This window comes from Ischnura elegans, chromosome 2, assembly GCF_921293095.1.
Source record: "Ischnura elegans chromosome 2, ioIscEleg1.1, whole genome shotgun sequence".
NCBI classification, from domain to species: domain Eukaryota; kingdom Metazoa; phylum Arthropoda; class Insecta; order Odonata; family Coenagrionidae; genus Ischnura; species Ischnura elegans.
This window is the reverse complement of record NC_060247.1, coordinates 92,522,155-92,541,163: the sequence shown is the minus strand read 5'-3', so window position 1 is coordinate 92,541,163 and position 19,009 is coordinate 92,522,155. Positions and strand designations below refer to the sequence as shown.

The 19,009-nt window shown below is 38.6% G+C and overlaps 1 protein-coding gene across 1 annotated transcript in view; it reads right to left on the bottom strand.

Annotated features, from left to right (window-relative positions):
- LOC124153209 (alpha-2B adrenergic receptor-like) overlaps positions 1–18,534 on the bottom strand; it is a 53,879-nt gene extending 35,345 nt beyond the window's left edge. The window contains exon 1 of the mRNA XM_046526308.1: positions 18,448–18,534. Within this exon, the coding sequence (XP_046382264.1) occupies positions 18,448–18,534 (87 nt within the window). The remainder of the gene's footprint in view (positions 1–18,447) is intronic.
- Between the last annotated feature and the right edge of the window lie 475 nt (positions 18,535–19,009).

Genomic DNA, 19,009 nt, shown 5'->3' with positions numbered 1-19,009 from the left:
ATGACTATTGACAAAGATTAATTGTAAGATACTCCTGCGGAGTTTAAGTAGGTACCTTGCTTCATGCTGTGAGCTGGAGAATTTAGACAATTTTAATCCTTTCTGATCTTGTACTAGCTACACAAAATAACACATCAAATAACTTTTAATCCTGTGTTTAATTACTAATTGCTTACTTTTAGTAATAAGGTGCCTTGGAATTAATTAAGTTCGGGCGTTTGACGCCTCAGCGCTGAAATTAGCTGCGAAAATCTGATTTCAAAGTTTCTACATTCATTTATAAGCATCGCATTTCACGAAATCATGCTAGTCGTAATGAAATGCAATTTGACTAAATCAGCCATTTTAAGGCATTTCCGACCATAAATTTGTAGCAACGGGCTATACATCACATATATATTCGTGGAAAATAGTGACCAAGTTTTCAGCTAGTTACAGTTTCTCATCCATTTCAAGCCTATGGAAGACAATTTCAATAAGGTCTCATTTTAAATGAAAACTTTTGGGCTATGCCACCACTTCAATTTTAGGGTGGCCTCAACGTTTCCCGACCGATGCTGGTGGCTTTCTCAAGGATATCTGATGACGTAGATTCAGATTCCCTTGAGAAAGCGACCAGCATCGGTCGGGAAATGTTGGCGCTACCAAAAAAATGTCGCGGTGATATAGCCCAAAAGTTTTTAGTTAACATGACGAGTACCCGCGAAAGTTTTAACGAAGAATTAAAGTCTCATTCGATTGACTGGATTCGATTCGAGGATTTTTTTTTCCTTATTAATTTGGTCTCCTCCATTATAGATTTCCCATTTCTTAATTGAGAGGTGGTTTCACAACAATGATTTTATTACTGGGAGTGACCTCAATGCCTCCTTAAAAATAATGGCGTAGCAGCCATGGAAATGGTAAATTATGTTTGATTTCTTACAAATTATGGAATGTTACCCTGTGATGCTACCACGAATACTACAACAGCAAATTTTTCAGTCGTCCAGTGGATTATTAGATGAAATCGTCAAAAACTTATGCACACTGTGCAATGTGAAAAAGTGCAATAAAATGACACGTCTCAGGCTTAAAATTTATTGGGCACCTTTGAACATAGTAGTCCATTACAAAGAATAATTTAAGATAAAATGAGTCCTCTTCGTTGTTTCACCATGGAATCATCCCTGCGAGATGAGGAGAAGCCCTGAGCCCACCGAGGCGTACAGCCCACATGGATAGGGCGAAATCAAGACATCCTCCTTCGACCCCGACGGACTTCCCTTTTATTCAAGCAAGACGTCAAGGGCGGCAGTAATTATTTCTTCTTCCTGTCCGCCACTCCGGTGTAGGGAAGCGAGTTTTCCATTGGTCTCCAGCCACTCGCTTCTCTCTCATACGGCGTCCACTGCATAACATCCCTTCACTTTTTCCTTTCAATTGTCCTTCCGCCCTCTACTTTTTCATCTCTTTGTGTGAAATGTCAATAAGGGGCCTCATCTTTTCTCCTCTTCCTCTCTCACTCTTTTTATCTGTCCATATCTCTCCTTATCCTCCCTCCCTTCGCTCAGCATCACATCCTCCGATGAAAGGATGCAGACGAACCTCGCCATTATGTGCCCATCCTTATTTGGAATCCGCCCAGCATTCAACATGCCATTGTGGTTCCAATTACAACTGCGGGTTGTTTTCACCAATCGTAACATGCATTGTGAAATTACATTACATGTTTTGGTTTCAAGGTTTCCGCAGCGATTAGATGCACTATTACAGTCTAATTTCGGCTTTACGTCTGCGTACTTAATATTTAAACTCGACGTTTCGTTCCTCATTCTGGGAACGTCGTCAGGAGACTGAAGATGTAAACATTTTTCTCTCGTACCGTTGGAATACTGGTGCATTGTTGTCAAGGGTTTTGAACAGAAAATAAAAATAAAATTAAATAAAAACAATTTCTTTAAAACGTCAACTATAAAAATGGGGGGGAGAGTATTAGAATGTTGTTATTCAATTTTTTGAAAGAGAGATATCTCTTCCACATATGGCTTAAATTATATCCATCATCCCTATAAAAATTCATAGCCCGTTTAGAAATTCCTATCACCTTTCTAATTAGCCTTGGATAATATGCAGATGTTCTTGCATCATCATCAAAATATTTAAATCTTCAGTCTACTGATTGTGGCATTTTTTAGTGTCCCCCCCCCCCCCAAAAATTTCTGGTACCCCCCCCCCCAGAAATTCCTCGAACTTCCTCCGAACTTATCCGCAGAACTTCTCCCGCCAAGAACTTTTCGCGCAAAGGATTTTTCGCGCAAAAGGCCTGTAGCAAAATCCTGTCTCTGCAAAATCCTGTCTCTGGAAAATCCTGTCTCTGAAAACCCTGCCTCTGGAAACTCAGCCTCTGAAACAGCCCCGAAACAACCCCGAACCAACCTACCTGCAATGCAAGACTTATATAGGACTACTGCGGAGAAATACTTCTCCTTGGCAAGCAAGGGGAAATCGGTGCTAAGGCCTTAGTATTGCACTTGGAGTGAGAAGTTTTACCATTGTCCTATCACAAACTCTCTCTCCCTCCAACACCTCACCCCAGTATCTCCTTCCCCTCCATGTGTTCCAATGAACGATTCCTCTGATGTCTCAACCCAGAAGTTGAGGGGAAAATTCTGGGTGCTGGCTGTTGTCTCAAAACCAGGGAATGGTGTTTTGTGGAGCGGCCGTTTCTGCAGGGGCAGTGACGCATCAGTGGGCGGTTGTTGAATTCGCCTGGCTACCCCTCCACTCCCTGGAAGAAGCCCTCCCCTCAAATGCTGTCTCGCCTTGCATAGGCAAGCCCTCTTTCTGGTCGAGACCTGCTGGGAGTCACATGTCTTGTGAGCCATGAGATTTTTAGAGCAATTTTCTGCTGGTAATGTTTCCTTTGGGATCATGAATTTACTATCATTGTTTTCTGTAATACTTCTGATTTTTTGAATACTCTACTTTGAATAGATATCGTACGGTAATAACTCGTAAATTGTTTTTGGCTACCTTTTTCTTGTGAGCTGTTTTTTCTGTTTGTGGAGTCTTACCCTGATCCAGCATGTGACCGACGGTTGGAGTATTTCCCTTGTCTGGACTTACGTGAAAAATCAACCAGATTTTACGACGTAACGTCACATTTTGGTAGCAGAGTTGAGGTTCGATTTCCTGTCCTTTCGTCGAGGTCTCCCGAGTGCTGGACAATGGTGACATTTCTCCACTATTTCTCCACTTTTTGCAGTTTCTGGTTGTTTCTCCTCTTAAAAGTGAGTTATTTTATGTTCCATTAAGTGCTTTTTGGTTCGTGTGGGATTACGTGACTAGTGTTGCCGACTTTTCCTCGTGGTCATATGCCATTTGACATTAATGTTCGTAATGCTCGTAATGTTCTTGATAATTTGGATAGCAGCTCGTTATTCTCGCACTATTTTTGGTGATTGGACTCTTCCAGCAGAGATAGATAGTTTTAAATCTCGCTCTTTCTCTCTCTTTTTCTCGTTGTCGTCACTTCACTTCTCAAAATGCCTGGAGGTAATACTGACAACCCGTACGAAAAAACTTATTTAACCACGGGCGAGGATCGTAAGGCCAGGGGTACGGCTAATGTGTCCGTAGGAAGTGAAGTTTCTAATAATGAACGGGAATCTTCTTTAGAAGTTGTTCCACCTCGCCCAACGCACGAGGAAAGCTGTGATGTTCACGTCTCTCACGAAATGTCTGCTTCTCAGACATTGCCAGTTTCTGAAGGGTTAGTGATTGTCAAACAATTACTCAGTGATTTTCCGCCATTTGAAGTGTCAAACAGTGAGAATTGGTTTAATTTCATGTTAAAAGTTAATGAAATCGTTTCTTTGTCTTTGGTTCCTCTGTCAACGTTATTGTACCTTGTAGTATCTAAACTTCCTGCCAGCTCTCGTCATTTTTGGTTGTCTATGTTAAACTTGAATCTCGCATGGTCTCAAATCACAGAAAAAGTTTGGGCTAGAATTGTTAGTGACAGAGAGTTTGATCGCTTGATTACTACGAAAGTTAAGAGATTTCAGTTCCCTCGCGAAACGCCCCACGATTTCGTGTGTTCTGTGCGTAATGCCACTCAGGTGCTGGGTTTGCAGTATTCCGAGTCTTCTATTGTGCGACTCATTATTCAAGGGTTAAATCCTTTAACAAAATCTGCAATTATGTTCTCAAATCAGCCTAACACATTTGTAGAATTGGACTCTGTTATCACGCAGGCTTCTAAACATTTAATGGACTGTGCTGAATATTCCAACACTTTCCATCGTATCTCTAGGAATCCGTCTTCTGTTGCCTCTTCCAGTGCGCCTAGGGAAGTTTCTTTTCCTATTAATTGTTCTTACTGTCATAAACCTGGCCACAAAGTGAACGAGTGTCGCAAAAGACGACGATTTACTCAGCCTGCCGTGAGTTTGATGAGCGTCCGTGACAAGTGTTCGACTCGATTGCCAATATTATCTATTAATCTTCATTCTATGCCATGCCAGGCTTTAATTGACACTGGGTGTTCAGTTTCACTGTGTGATGAAGATTTCTTTGATTCTCTGAAATGTTGCCGGAGAAAGGTTATTCGTAAGAATGTTGACGTCGATTTAATCACTGTGTCGGGGCAGCCTTTTCATATTAATTCCTCTGTCTCACTCAAGGTTCAAATAGGCAAGTTTTCTTGGAACCACGTGTTTTATCTAGCTAAAATCCCGTTTCCCGTGTTACTGGGTGTGGATTTCATTTGTAATTCAAAGATGATTATTCGTCCGGCGAACGTCAGTTTTGAAATTGCCCCGAATTCTCTTTTTTCTTTTACGGACAATTGCGAAGCGTTTAAATCGGCGCCAGTTAGTAACTCATCCGAATCACATGTTCTGTCGTCCACTGAATTCACGCTGTGTGATAAGTTGAAGGGTTTATTGTCAAAGTATCCTGATGTGATTTCTCAAGAATTGGGGGTCACATCTGTTATGACCTACGAAATTGAACTGCTAGATTCTACTCCGATTCGATCCCATCCTTATTCATTGTCACCTCCAAAGGCAAATTTAATGAAGAAGCACATCCAATCTTTACTTGATAAGAAAGTGATTGAGGTTTCCAATTCAAACTGGTGTTCGCCAGCTTTTCTAGTGCCTAAAAAGGATGGATCTGAAAGATTAGTGGTTGATTACCGTAAGTTGAACAAAGTTGTTAAATCGGACGGTTATCCTACACCTTCTGTTGAACATGCATTCCAATATCTTGCTGATGCAAAATATTTTACTGTTCTTGATCTCAATTCTGCCTTTCATCAAATACCATTATCTGAGAATTCTAAGAAATTAACTGCTTTTGTGACGCCGTTCGGAGTGTACCAGTATAATAGATTGCCATTTGGTTTTGTAAATTCTCCTCAAATATTCACTCGTCTCATTAATGAAGTATTGGGCGATTTGAAATATTCATGTGTTTACCCATATATTGATGACTTGTGTATCTATTCCAAGTCTGCTGAAGACCATGTATCTCATGTTAATGCTGTCCTCAACAAACTACGCAGTGCCGGTTTGACGGTGTGCGAGGACAAGGTTAAGCTTGGTGTGGAATCACTCACTTTTCTGGGCCATCTCATCACAAATGGAACCTTGCAAGTTGATCCTGAGAGAGTGAGACCAATTGAACAATTCCCAGTTCCCAGAAATGTGAAGGAAGTGGCCAGATTCATTGGACTTTGTGGGTTTTACTGCAAGTTTATTCCAAGGTATTCTGAAATCTCTATGCCACTGAATCGCTTGAAACGTAAAAATGTTCCTTTTCAATGGACAGCCGTTGAAAATGAGGCTTTCTGCCAGTTGAAGAAAGCTCTCACCAATCCACCAGTGTTATCTTTCCCTCGATTTGACGAGGAATTTCATTTATTTGTCGATGCCAGTAATTTGGCGGTTGGTGCCGTTTTGAATCACAAAGTAAATGGTGATTTTGTCCCTGTGGCTTTCGCTAGTAAGGCACTCTTGGAACATGAACGTAAATTTTCTTCTTATGAATTGGAGTGTCACGCAATTCATTTTGGAATTCAAAAATTCAGTGTTTACTTACAAGTAAAACCATTTCACTTGTACACTGATAATGGTGCCTTGACATGGCTTTTCTCTCATCCTAAGCAGTTGGGCAAACTAGGCAGGATGGTTCTTAAATTATCCTCTTATAAATTCACTGTGCATCATGTTCGAGGAGCATCTAATTCTGTCGCAGATTGTCTTTCTCGCATTGAGCCATCCTCATCTACAAATAGTCATTTAGATGTGGAATCTAACACTCATAAGGAGTCAGCTGTTCCTTATTCTTGTGTGTTACATAAATTGCCTTTGTCATTTGTCGACATTCGAAAACACCAAGAAACTGATCTCGTTCTAAAGGATATTTTCAATCAGATTAATAATAATTCCTTGAACGACAAAAACTATTTTCTGAAGGGACAGCTATTATGTTATGGGAATTCTAAAATTAAGCGAGGAAGAGCTGTTTTGCCTACGGTCTTGAGGCCTATGATTTTTCAATATTTTCACTGCTCTAGTATGTCTGCTCACTTGGGCATGGCTAAAACTTATGATAAGATTAGCAGACACTTTTGGTGGAAGGATATGAAAAGAGAGGTTTATGACATGGTCAGAAAATGCCATCTGTGTCAAACTTGTAAACCCAGAAATGCTCCACCTCCTGGCATGCTATCGTCGCACAATCCTTCTGATGTTTGGGAAAGACTTTATATTGACTTTGTGGGTCCTTTACCTCTGACTAAAGGTGGACACCAATATGTACTTTCTCTTATTGATGGATTTTCTAAGTTTTGTTTTCTTGAGCCAGTTCGCAAGGCTACGGCCGGTTCGGTTGTTTCAATACTCACTCAAAGAGTGTTTCCAAAATTCGGTTTTCCAAAATATTTGGTTTCTGATAATGCACAAGTTTTCAAATCTCATGCCGTTAAGGAGATGTGTTTGCAACTGGGGGTTAAGCAAATTTTTGTTTCTCCATACTATCCCTGTTCTAATCAGGTAGAGAGATTGCATAGAAATCTAAAATCTGCACTTGCTATTTTGTGCAATAATGCTCACCATATGTGGGACTCTATGCTTGCTGACTTAAATTTTGCCTTGAACACTGCCTCTCATGAGAGCAGTGGTTATTCTCCTGCCAAAATAATTTTCGGCAGAGAACTTAAGCATCCTTTAATTAATCAGTGGGACATTCCAAAATCTTTATTCGAGAATGATCTCAGCGATAATGACAGACAAGCCTGCCTGAATCATGTTATTGCTAATTTAAAAAAGGCCAGAAACAGGTATAAAGAATCCTATAATAAATCTCACTCCCAAATCACTTTCTGTGTGGGAGATCTTGTTCTCTGCAAAAACCATCCTATCAGTTCTAAAGGTGAACAGAAAATGGCAAAACTGGAACCTCTGTGGAATGGACCTTTCGTCCTTAAAAAGTATCTCTCTCCTGTAACAGTTATTCTGGAAGTTTCTCCTGGGAAAGAGAAAATTTGTCATGTTTCTCATTTAAAGGCATATCATGATGGCATTGGTAATTCCAGTAATTAAAAGGAGAGAAATATCATTGATTTTTTTTTTATTCTTTTTTTTTTTTCAATGAATGCTAATGTTTGCTTTCTCAAATACTATTTGATGCTTGATTTCGGTGTTGAATTTCTCTTGATTCCTAATAATATTGTTTTGATTAATGAATAATAAGTCTATTTCTATGCTTGTAATTGAAATTGTTCTGAAATATTGTATTGTACTTGCTTATTCTCATCTGCTTAATTCACTCATGTAATTTAGTGTTGGTCTACTGTGATTGTGAGATGGGGTAAGGTGGAGGAATTATGGGTGCTTGGAGGGAGAGGACGGGAGATTAACTTGGGGGGAAATCCCCGAGATGGCTCGTTTCCAGATAAGCTGTGGAGGTGGCCCCAGTTATTAAGATTCAATTGTGTTTTGTGTCACCTTTCCTCCACCAAGACTTTATGGACATTCTCACAATTCTGGACAGTGATAAGTGTCGTGATTTTGCAGTGTTCAATATTCTATCGATGGCTGAGTGATTGAATTGATCAGCTGATCTTAAGACTGCCTACTGTGTTTTAGTGTGGTTTTGGCGTTGAGTTGCGACCTTCATCGCCCGACAAGTATGAACTTTCATCTTGTCGCAACCAGCATGTAGCTCTCATTTCTATTGTTAATTGAAGAGTGAAATTTAGTGATTTCTTTTGTTGATGCAATATGCAGTTCTCATTTTGTTAGCATCGCCTATGATTCTTTTTTGACTTGTTTAATTAATACTGAGAGATATATATACACATCTTGATTAAATTTAGTCAGTACTTGTTCAATAGCTGACATGAATACCTTATGCCTTATAAATTGTTAATAATTATTGGAAAATCGAGGAATTTAGTGCAATCTATTTGTCATTTACGTAATCTTGTTGAATTTTGGAGGATTCTTTATTGATAATTAATTATGGACTGATAATATTTACAAACATGGAGGGTTTAAATGGGAGAAATACTAATGCCAATGTATATTAATTAAGTGAGACACATATTATGCTGAATATTTTTGCTGGTATTTTGATAACTAATAATTATTTAGTGAATAACCGTATTTTTGAATAAACTTGTACTTAATGATTATATAATATGGGGCATATATTTTGTTGGTCGACCCTAACTTTCTCTTGGGTTGCAATATGAATTTTGGGTAGAAGTTAAAACCCATTTTTGTCAATCGTTGATTTTTGATAAGGTGGTTGAACCCAACTAATGGGACAACCCAGGGTTCTGATGAACCCAACTGCTTCACCAACCCAATCTTGCCCATTTACTAAGTGGTTGGTTATTGTATTGCTTTACTTGGTTTTAAAAAAAACCACAAAATATCTCTGATGAGAAAAGGAACATTTGAGTTTGGTAAAGATATCCTGGTGTTATACCAATAAAAATCTTCCCAGTTCCTTCTGGTCGCTGATGATAATTATTTGTAATTTTGATTCACTGTTCACCGAAACAAGCATCACATTATGACATATTGATTATTAATTTCATTTTCTTGCTATGTAATACTAATTAATCTACTCTATATCAATTCAGCAATATTTCTTGTCTCACTCTTGTAATTATGTCATGTTACTCACTTAAGAATTCTGTTGAATTCCAAACATCACTTCTGAGGTTATTATTTACAGAGTGATAAAAATGTATGTTCTTGTCAAAACTATTTTTGAGTGATATTTCTTGAATACTATTGTCTCAATCAATAAACTTTTTATATTCAGTTCAATTCTAACCACTGAATAATGGTTTTTGTGAAATTCATGGGGGTTAAACAGTGGGGGTTCATCCAGTGAAAACCAGTGGACCTGTGATGCCTCGATAAGTTTTCTAGGCATTAATCAGTTCTTGGTGGACGTGTCTTTGTCCACAAGTTCAAGCAATTTTTGTGGTCATTTTCCCACAGAGGATGTGGCATTTTTTAGTGTCCCCCCCCCCCAAAAATTTCTGGTACCCCCCCCCCCCAGAAATTCCTCGAACTTCCTCCGAACTTATCCGCAGAACTTCTCCCGCCAAGAACTTTTCGCGCTAAGGTTTTTTCGCGCAAAGGATTTTTCGCGCAAAAGGCCTGTAGCAAAATCCTGTCTCTGCAAAATCCTGTCTCTGGAAAATCCTGTCTCTGAAAACCCTGCCTCTGGAAACTCAGCCTCTGGAATCAGCCTCTGAAACAGCCCCGAAACAACCCCGAACCAACCCCGAACCAACCTACCTGCAATGCAAGACTTATATAGGACTACTGCGGAGAAATACTTCTCCTTGGCAAGCAAGGGGAAATCGGTGCTAAGGCCTTAGTATTGCACTTGGAGTGAGAAGTTTTACCATTGTCCTATCACAAACTCTCTCTCCCTCCAACACCTCACCCCAGTATCTCCTTCCCCTCCATGTGTTCCAATGAACGATTCCTCTGATGTCTCAACCCAGAAGTTGAGGGGAAAATTCTGGGTGCTGGCTGTTGTCTCAAAACCAGGGAATGGTGTTTTGTGGAGCGGCCGTTTCTGCAGGGGCAGTGACGCATCAGTGGGCGGTTGTTGAATTCGCCTGGCTACCCCTCCACTCCCTGGAAGAAGCCCTCCCCTCAAATGCTGTCTCGCCTTGCATAGGCAAGCCCTCTTTCTGGTCGAGACCTGCTGGGAGTCACATGTCTTGTGAGCCATGAGATTTTTAGAGCAATTTTCTGCTGGTAATGTTTCCTTTGGGATCATGAATTTACTATCATTGTTTTCTGTAATACTTCTGATTTTTTGAATACTCTACTTTGAATAGATATCGTACGGTAATAACTCGTAAATTGTTTTTGGCTACCTTTTTCTTGTGAGCTGTTTTTTCTGTTTGTGGAGTCTTACCCTGATCCAGCATGTGACCGACGGTTGGAGTATTTCCCTTGTCTGGACTTACGTGAAAAATCAACCAGATTTTACGACGTAACGTCACATGGTGACGTCACATGGTAACGTCACATGGTAACGTCCCGCAGGTGGAACGATACGTCGACTTCAAAAATATTAAGCACGCAGATGTACACCCGAAAATGGATTGTAATTTCATTAAATGTGTTTATGAGTTATTCAGTCATACTCTTTGCACCATTATACAGGACACTTTGACCAGTATATTTTCATCTTCATTTAATATAGCTTATCATATAGAGAAAACAACTTTAGCCTACTTATTATACTATTTTTTAGTTTTCAAGATCACAGTTTGGATTTTAAAGGTATGGTATGCCCATAATTTCAATTTTGTGAGGCCCGAGTATCTAGTGTACCGTTTGTCATTATAAAAGTTCATGTGAATAAAAAGTAATGGCTAAAATTATTTCTAAACTTATTAGCTATAATAATTTCACAAAATTAAAATAATCCATTGTCACCTGCGGATAAATTATCTGGAAATTAATGAATTTAGCTGGCAATATCATAAAGCCATTGCCTTGCTTTGTTCTCATTTGCAGGGGTGCAGTGAGCCTCTTTTTTCCACCGCTATCAATTTCATGGTTGCAGAATGCCATGCATAAATTACTAGGTAGAAAATGAAAGGTTTATGTCCTGTTCCAAGCTAGTAACAGCACGCTTTTTATAATTAATATACCTCGTATTTTATGACTTTTAAATCTACTCCAATATGTTTCTATTCTTTATTTACTGGGGCTTCTTTTGACAAAATCTCTCCATTAGATTTTAATTGATTACTTGGCGCTCTCATCCATCAAACTACCTCGCTGCTCTTATTGGAAGAAATCTATTTGTTGCTCCATGCGACCCTTTTCTACCTTCTTTCGGCTCTGATGAGATCTCTAGGCACGCAGTCAAACAAAATTAAGCCACACAATGCACCCAATTTTAACGTGAGACTTTTTCTTAACCCACGCCTTGGATGAGTTTCCCGAGAGAAATTTACTCGATGCCTTGAGGACGATTACGTCTCATCAAGTGCACTGTGTGCTTCCCAATTTGGGGCTGAGTAGTTGGGTTTATCGCCGCGCTTGGGTGACCGGACGAGGTCACAAAGTGGAGGACACAGCCAACTAGAGCTAAGGAATTGGGGGTAAAGGAGCTTCTGGAACCCTCATCCGAGGGAAATTTTCCCTCGACTGGCTACTCATTCAAAGTTACCATATAGAGACGGAGACATAGCGCGTGACTCAGTAGCCGAAACGTATGACCTATACTTAAACCATCCTAATAATGCCGATATTAGTAGGAAGAATGGAATGGTAAAGTATATGTTAAAAAATGGAAATAAATTCTATTAAATACCGAATATTCGACAAATAATTCTTGATAAGGGCAAACTCTATATATTCTAAAACTTTGAAATGATAATTTAGTACTTAAACTCTTAAGACTTCGAGAAGGAGAGACCGGTAGAACGACAATTGCATTCTCTTAATTAATGGATCATGTACAATGAGCGCTAATTAGTAATGATTAAAAACGAGAATGAAGCGAAAGAGGCGGGTTCAGAAGCAGAAATGCAGGTAGTGCAGGTGGTGGTATCTTACATTTAGTGGCGTAATTACGAAGAATTGAGTCTCTCTCCACAGCTAAGATGAAGGGGGGGAGGGTGGAGGAGGGTTGTCTCACGCTGACCGCTGCTCACTTGGCTACGAGTGGAGACACTCGCTTCTCCGCCGTCTTTTTTTCTTCTCTCTCCTCTTCGGTGGTTGACTAACCGTGTATGTGACTTGAGGGCAAGGGGAGTGTTCAGGTGGATAGACGCAGCTGAGGTGGATAACGAGTGGGAATTGGGACGAGGGCTAAGGAGGTCAGCTTGGGCTCTTTTGGGCCGTGTAAGTGCCTCCCCCTCTTGAAAATCCACTTAACTTGTTTCTTCTCACCTTATTCCCACCACTCAACCGTAGTTCAATTCACGGCTTACAGCCAGGAAGGGGATGAAATCCCATTATTTGTTATCCAAGGGAGAATTCCATTCAATTCAACTGTATTTCAGGTAAAGAATTTTACTTGGCCATTATAAACTTATTATCACATGTTAAATTTCTCATTACACTGATAAAATGAGCTATTAAACCATGGAATTGATGCACATCTAAATATCAATCCGAATTTAGTGGAGTGGATAACATTTTAAATATTTTTTCTTTTACCTAACTTGTTCCTTCTAACCATATTTCAACCACTCAACCGTTGTTTGATTCACGGCTTACAGCCAAGACGATTAAACCCCATTATTTGTTATTCAAGGGAGAATTCCATTCCAATCTACTTCCAGTAAAGAAGTTCACTCGGTCATTCTAAACTTGTTATCACATGAAAAATAGGTAATTTTTCAAAAAAATTAGAACATTAGCATTATTATACGGTTAAATATTAATCCGGATTAAATGGAGAGGTTAAATTAAAAAAAAATAAGTAAAGTAAATATTTAATAAAGTTATCTTTTACTTATTCCTTCCCACCTTACTTACACCACTAAATCGCAGTTCAATTTACGGCTTGCAGCCAGGACAGGGAATAAATCCCATTATTTGTTATCCATGGGAGAATTCAATTCTATGAAACTCTATTTCTAAAAATAATTTTAATAGATCATTCCAAACTTATTATCGTACATACATTAAATAGCTCATTTTACGCGAAAAAATGAGAGCATTGGTACGCGTTCAAATATAAATCCAGATTAAGTGAGGTATTAAGGTACCAAAATTATATACTTTTGAAATTATCTGTTTCTTAAATTGTTAGTTTTTCTCTAATTTTCATCACTCAGCCGTCGTTCAAACCCAAGAGTGCTATGAAGCCCCATCACCGAGCATCCATGGAAAAATTCCATATTATTCAGCTAAATTTTTTCTATAAGTTTAGTGAGTTATTCAGAAAAATATTATCACAGGAAAAATAGCCACTTTTATTCATAAAAATGAGCAAAAATACGTCGGTATTCGTTTGAAGAAAAGCTAATTCTCTTCTCAGTCATTTAGCTCATCAGGGGTCATTGAGAGTACTATTACTTCAAGGGGCGAGGGCTTAATAAATTTTATATAGTCTGTGGTGGATGAGGCCAAACAGAGCCCCCTAAACACCCCCACCCTTAGGGCTATCAAATTTACAGATGGTAGTGTATTAATAACTGCCTTGCAAACGTTTTACAACTGTTTCAGCCACTGTCATTGCCCATACATAATTTTCTCTCAAGAATATTTGATAAATTGATAGAAAGCATTAGGCCAGCTTTTCATTTAGAATCATATTAATGGCAAACAGTTAAAACTTCACCTAAAAGCTCCCGATTAGATCAGCGTCTTTTCAACATTATAACAGGAAGGATATAAAAAAACATATCAAGAGAAATGGATTTTGACGAGAGGAGTCGTGATCATTACGGGCAGAGTGTGAGATAATTAATGAGAGAGGGCTCTGCGCGGTAAAATCTCGTGCATATTTTAATGAATACAAAACTTCACAGTCAGGTACGAATGACAGCCGAAGAATTGTGAAATCATTAATTTAGCTGTTAACTCAATATTTTAATGTCAAATTGATTTAGACCGCGGTAATCGGAAGCGTCATCTATAATCACGTCCCTTCTTGCTCAATACTGGTTGTGATGGAATACATCAAGCGTGCAATTAATTATAAAAATTACAAGGAAGCTGAATTTTAGGGATACATTGCTGTTAAGCAAATATGTCCTTTCAAGTTATAGTTATAACGTCATAGTCATATCTTTGATAAATAGGAATGCAAATGAATGTTTCATTGTCAATTCATTACAACGTATTGTGACCAATTGATTAGCAGCTCTGAGATTACTTGGCGGATATTTTCATACTATACCTTACAATGCGTTCTCGCTCACCCGCAAAGCATTGAAAAAGTTAGGACTAAAAATTTAAAAAACCACGACATATGGCAAGGAATAGATCTACACTAAAAATAAATGTCTTTAATATTTTTAATTAAGACGTAATTATACCTTGAGTAATGTATGAATAATTTTAGAATACAAATCTCTATCTAAAGCTTGCAAAATATTAATTAGGACGTAAGTTTGCTTTATTTTCGATATTAATTCATTTAAGCGCAGTCATGAACTTCCGGAAGGAAATTTACTGTCGCCAGCACAGAAAACGTAAGTAACCATGCATTTATGTTTTTGTTTTAAAAGTTTATTATGGAATATTGATGAGGATTTAAAACTGCGGGAAAAACTCCTCGACAATTCTTTACTCTTGCAATGAAATATTTAAATTCATTTTCAAAATTTACCTATGTTATAATGAAGCATTAAAGGTTGAATGCATTAAATTACTATTACGTATTCATTGATGTCTTCACTTATGGTGTAAATGAGTCATTATGGAGCGTATTACATCATAAAGCATGATGTCACATGTTTTTTATTGTCTTTAATGAACAGAAAATATATTTTCATCCACAAATAATAAGAATTTACCAGAAAAGTAACATTTCCTTAGATTCTTACAGAATGATTACCCTTAAAAACATGTTACCTATACACTGGCCAAGCTATGTCAATAATATTAATTTAATGAATCCTGCAGTAATTTCGTTTCCATATAGATCTATTCCCACGTGATTCTTTGCTTGAAAATTAGCGACAAGCATCTTCATAAGGTACACCAATGGGCGAAGCGTCAATTTATGAGCGCAACTGTATGAAAAGTTGCAATGTCATTCATTAGGAAATGTTTCATCCATGACATTATATTCACACCACACAACGCAGGGACATTTCCTTGCCGTATAATTTTCCACGAATACATAACCACCAACGGCTGGGTTGATACTTTCCGGCGAACATTCATAAGCCTTTTAATGCGGAGATCGCTCGCCGACGAGGATTTTGAACGAGGGAAGGTAATTCCTGTTTGACGTCGCTTAACATTTTGTGAACTCGAGCGCGTCAAATGATCGCGTAGAACACGGGGAAACGTGGGTTTCACGTACCCATTGACTCCTCGATGGGATTGTAGCTCCCACTCTGTTGTGCACGGGAGTACACGCTCTTCACAATGCTCTCGCAGTGCAAGCCCTCTGAATTCGCGAACCGAATGTCGGCGAAAGTGCATTCGAACTGCTTTCGCGCAGCTATTATTTTCTAAAATCACAATAACAGCAACGGAATATCATTACCACTTTTTCAACAGCACACGGTACCTTTCTGTAGAGATGGCAAGAGATATCATTAACTACGTAGCCGTTGTAATGTAGTTTCTAACCAGCAAGTGAGAGAAAATCTCCATCACATAGAGTGTAATACTAGTTTGGGAATATTTGTCTGCGGAATGAGTGGTAAAACTTGCACAGGCATTTAAAAAATAGAGAGTTTTTGACGAGTTATAGCACTTCAAACACTAACAAAAATCCCTAAATTTTCCTTATGGGACCACAAGACTCCGGATCATTTGTCTGTATTTTTTTTGTCGTGACGTGTTTCTTTACGTGTCCAAAACGTTAGTTGACTTCAATGTCTATTCGCATAAATCTAAAAAAAAAAAATGAATAAATCATGCCTGGAAAAACTTGCCTGGAACTTCGAATTATAATTTTAAAATTCAGCTTAAGTAGATGTTGAACTCCAAGAAAAAAGCCTACCTGAACGAGTTCTAATGGGCCTTTTTAAGGGGTAGAAAGTACGGTGCTATTTCTAGGAATCCCAGCTTGAGTCCATTTGAAGTCAAATGATTGTCACCGATAGAATTTTCAACATCACTGCTACTAATTAGGACATTAACTACATTGGCTTATGTGTGCAATTTCTATTTTTATTTTTCTTGGACAGAAGTATTATTATATTTTACGTTTTTCTTCCTTCTCTTTTATGAACTACTATATGCTTTGTTGGTTGTTGATTTTAACATCCGAGATTGACATGAATCTGTTAAAACTGAGAATAAATTTTTTTTGAGGTTGAAGTTATTTTTTTTAGCCTGAAGACCAAATTCGGACAACATTAACTTTACTTTTACTACATCTTCATTGGCGATAGGTAAAGAAGCGGGTAACTATTTATAGTTTACCAGGAAAAATACATGTACATCAAGCATTTTAATGTAATCATCGTTGCTGAGACCTTCATGCTGAGGTCACACTTGGAGAGTCTTAACTCCGCAATCCAGAGAGTTACAGTCTTCTTAAGTTAAATATGAATTCGAATGTCGGAAAGTTCGTGCCGCTCTAAGTTTACTCAAGCCCGTCAAGTCACTTTGACTTTGCAGAATAAAAGCTCACACGCCCAAACTGGTTGGAAAGTTACGAGGGCGATGCGCCTCGCTTAAACGGAATATTAGAGGGCGAATGTTGGGAAGGGATGCCACGTCGTCACCTTGCAACTCCTTCCACTGTAACTTGTTCGGAAGAGTCTTCCTCTTCAGCGCCACTTTCCGTACCTTCGTTTTTAGAGAGAGGATCCTCACATCTTCCACATTCAGAACCGGATTCAGCTATCTTTAGAGCCTTTGGTGCGGGTTCACCAGGTCTAACTCAAAAAAGGCCCGGAGTTGAAGTAAAACCATTCACCTCGGAGATATTAAGGGACCGAGGAAACTAAAAAAAACCTTAAGAATCAAATCAAATTTTCAATCTACCCTCTATTTAATAATCACTTCCTTGAAAAGCAATGCCTTTCTTACTTGATAAGGGATTGGTTTATGATAAAAGTGATTAAAACTTATGAAAGCAATTTTTAGAGGAAATTGGTTAACTTTTAAACGGAAGAGAAACTCATTAAATTTTATGTCCGGTTAGTTTTTAAGAAAACGAAAGTGACTCGAATCATTAGCGTGAATTTCTCAATTCAGGAAAGTCTTTTTTTGGTATACTTTGATGATACTCATAAAATGTCTTCATTTTTAATTTTTAAAGGTTTGACAAGCTGACGAAGAAGATGAATCTTAATGGCAGGAAATTCTCTGCCATAAATTTGGTTATCTGTGGTGAACGCAGTATAATTCGTTTCTTACTTGTCACTATCGTGTTCAATGTTACTATTCTCCCAACTTTTCAGAGAAGCTTGCTTTAGTTTATTCTGAAAATAAAATGATTTTATTTTAAACGTATCAACCTGTCAAACTATGTGGACATATATTCAAGTTCGATCGTGAACAGATTACATACCGCAGTGACTTTAATAATTACAAAATCATGCGCTTTCATTCTTTCAAACGTATTCATTGCTTATTATACGTGAGCATCGTCTATTATAATTTAAGGAATCAGCGTGTAAAACGGTCAGTCTTCTTCTAACGCCAGCTGTTTTTTTGAGGTATTCGTTGCTCTTTTAGGGGTTCGAATGAAATTCTACAGTTCGTTACTGTTTCAAATACATTACTTAATTTCCTAAAACCATGGATTTTCCCCTGAATAAATATTAAATAGAGGAAATTTATTCTCTGCTCGTGCGACCAAGATAGTAATGGCAAAGTCTGGCCAGATGACCTTCTCTCTGATAAAGACTGATTACTGATTAGCTAATTCGAACATTATAGTTTGTTTATGTATTGAAACTTTCAACTAAAAATATTAATTACATAATATTTAACGCTAAAAGAGGAAGAGAAATATCAGGAATTTAATAATACCAATTATTACGTATTTCGCGTACTAACTTATTTCCATTCACCATGCTTGTACTAAGATTGGGGGACTTAAATATCGGACTTTAAACGTATGCTTCAACGTATTTTTCGCTACTGCCCAGCTATCTTGATCGCTTTCCTTCATATTTACCCTGATAATACTCCCGCATTACCTTACTAGCTTACGGCTTTATCCGGGTCTGCACATGTGCCACCCTTGATCCATCCTTTCCGTTCCCCAACCCTGACCCGAAAGCCATCTCCACCGCCGTTCAAACCTCACCTGCCCCCTAAAGCCCAGTTCCTGCTTGCTTCCGCCTCCAGCGCCCCTCCCGCCCTTCATAACTTCGATGCCAACTCGCCTTTCCATTATGGATCACCCATCCGACATCGAGGTTGGGCGCCCGAACCTTAACCCCAAAAGCCTACGTTCTCCCTTCCTGAAACTTTCACTGGCGGCTGGGAGGCATGGGAGAGTTATCTGTACAGGAAGGGTGGGAGGAGTATCTGTGGGTGTGTGCAGGCCTAGCTTCAAGCAGTATGCGAGCGAGTCAGTCACCTTGGGGGGGTTCAATCATTTGGGTAGCCTAGTGGAAATCGTCATCAAGATGCCACTTTGACTGATAGTAAGAACTGAAAAACTTTGTCATACCCGTGTGCGAAAAACAACTTAGAGCAAAAAATTTCTGTTCTTTTGGGCTTATTTAATAGTTATTGTAACTTGTAGAAGAAATGGAAATATTCTTCTTGCTAAAAATTTCAATTTCCGGTGGTCATTTTTGATACACTAAAACGTGGTAAATATTTGTCGAAAAAGCCATGAAATTGTCATGGATCTTACCAAG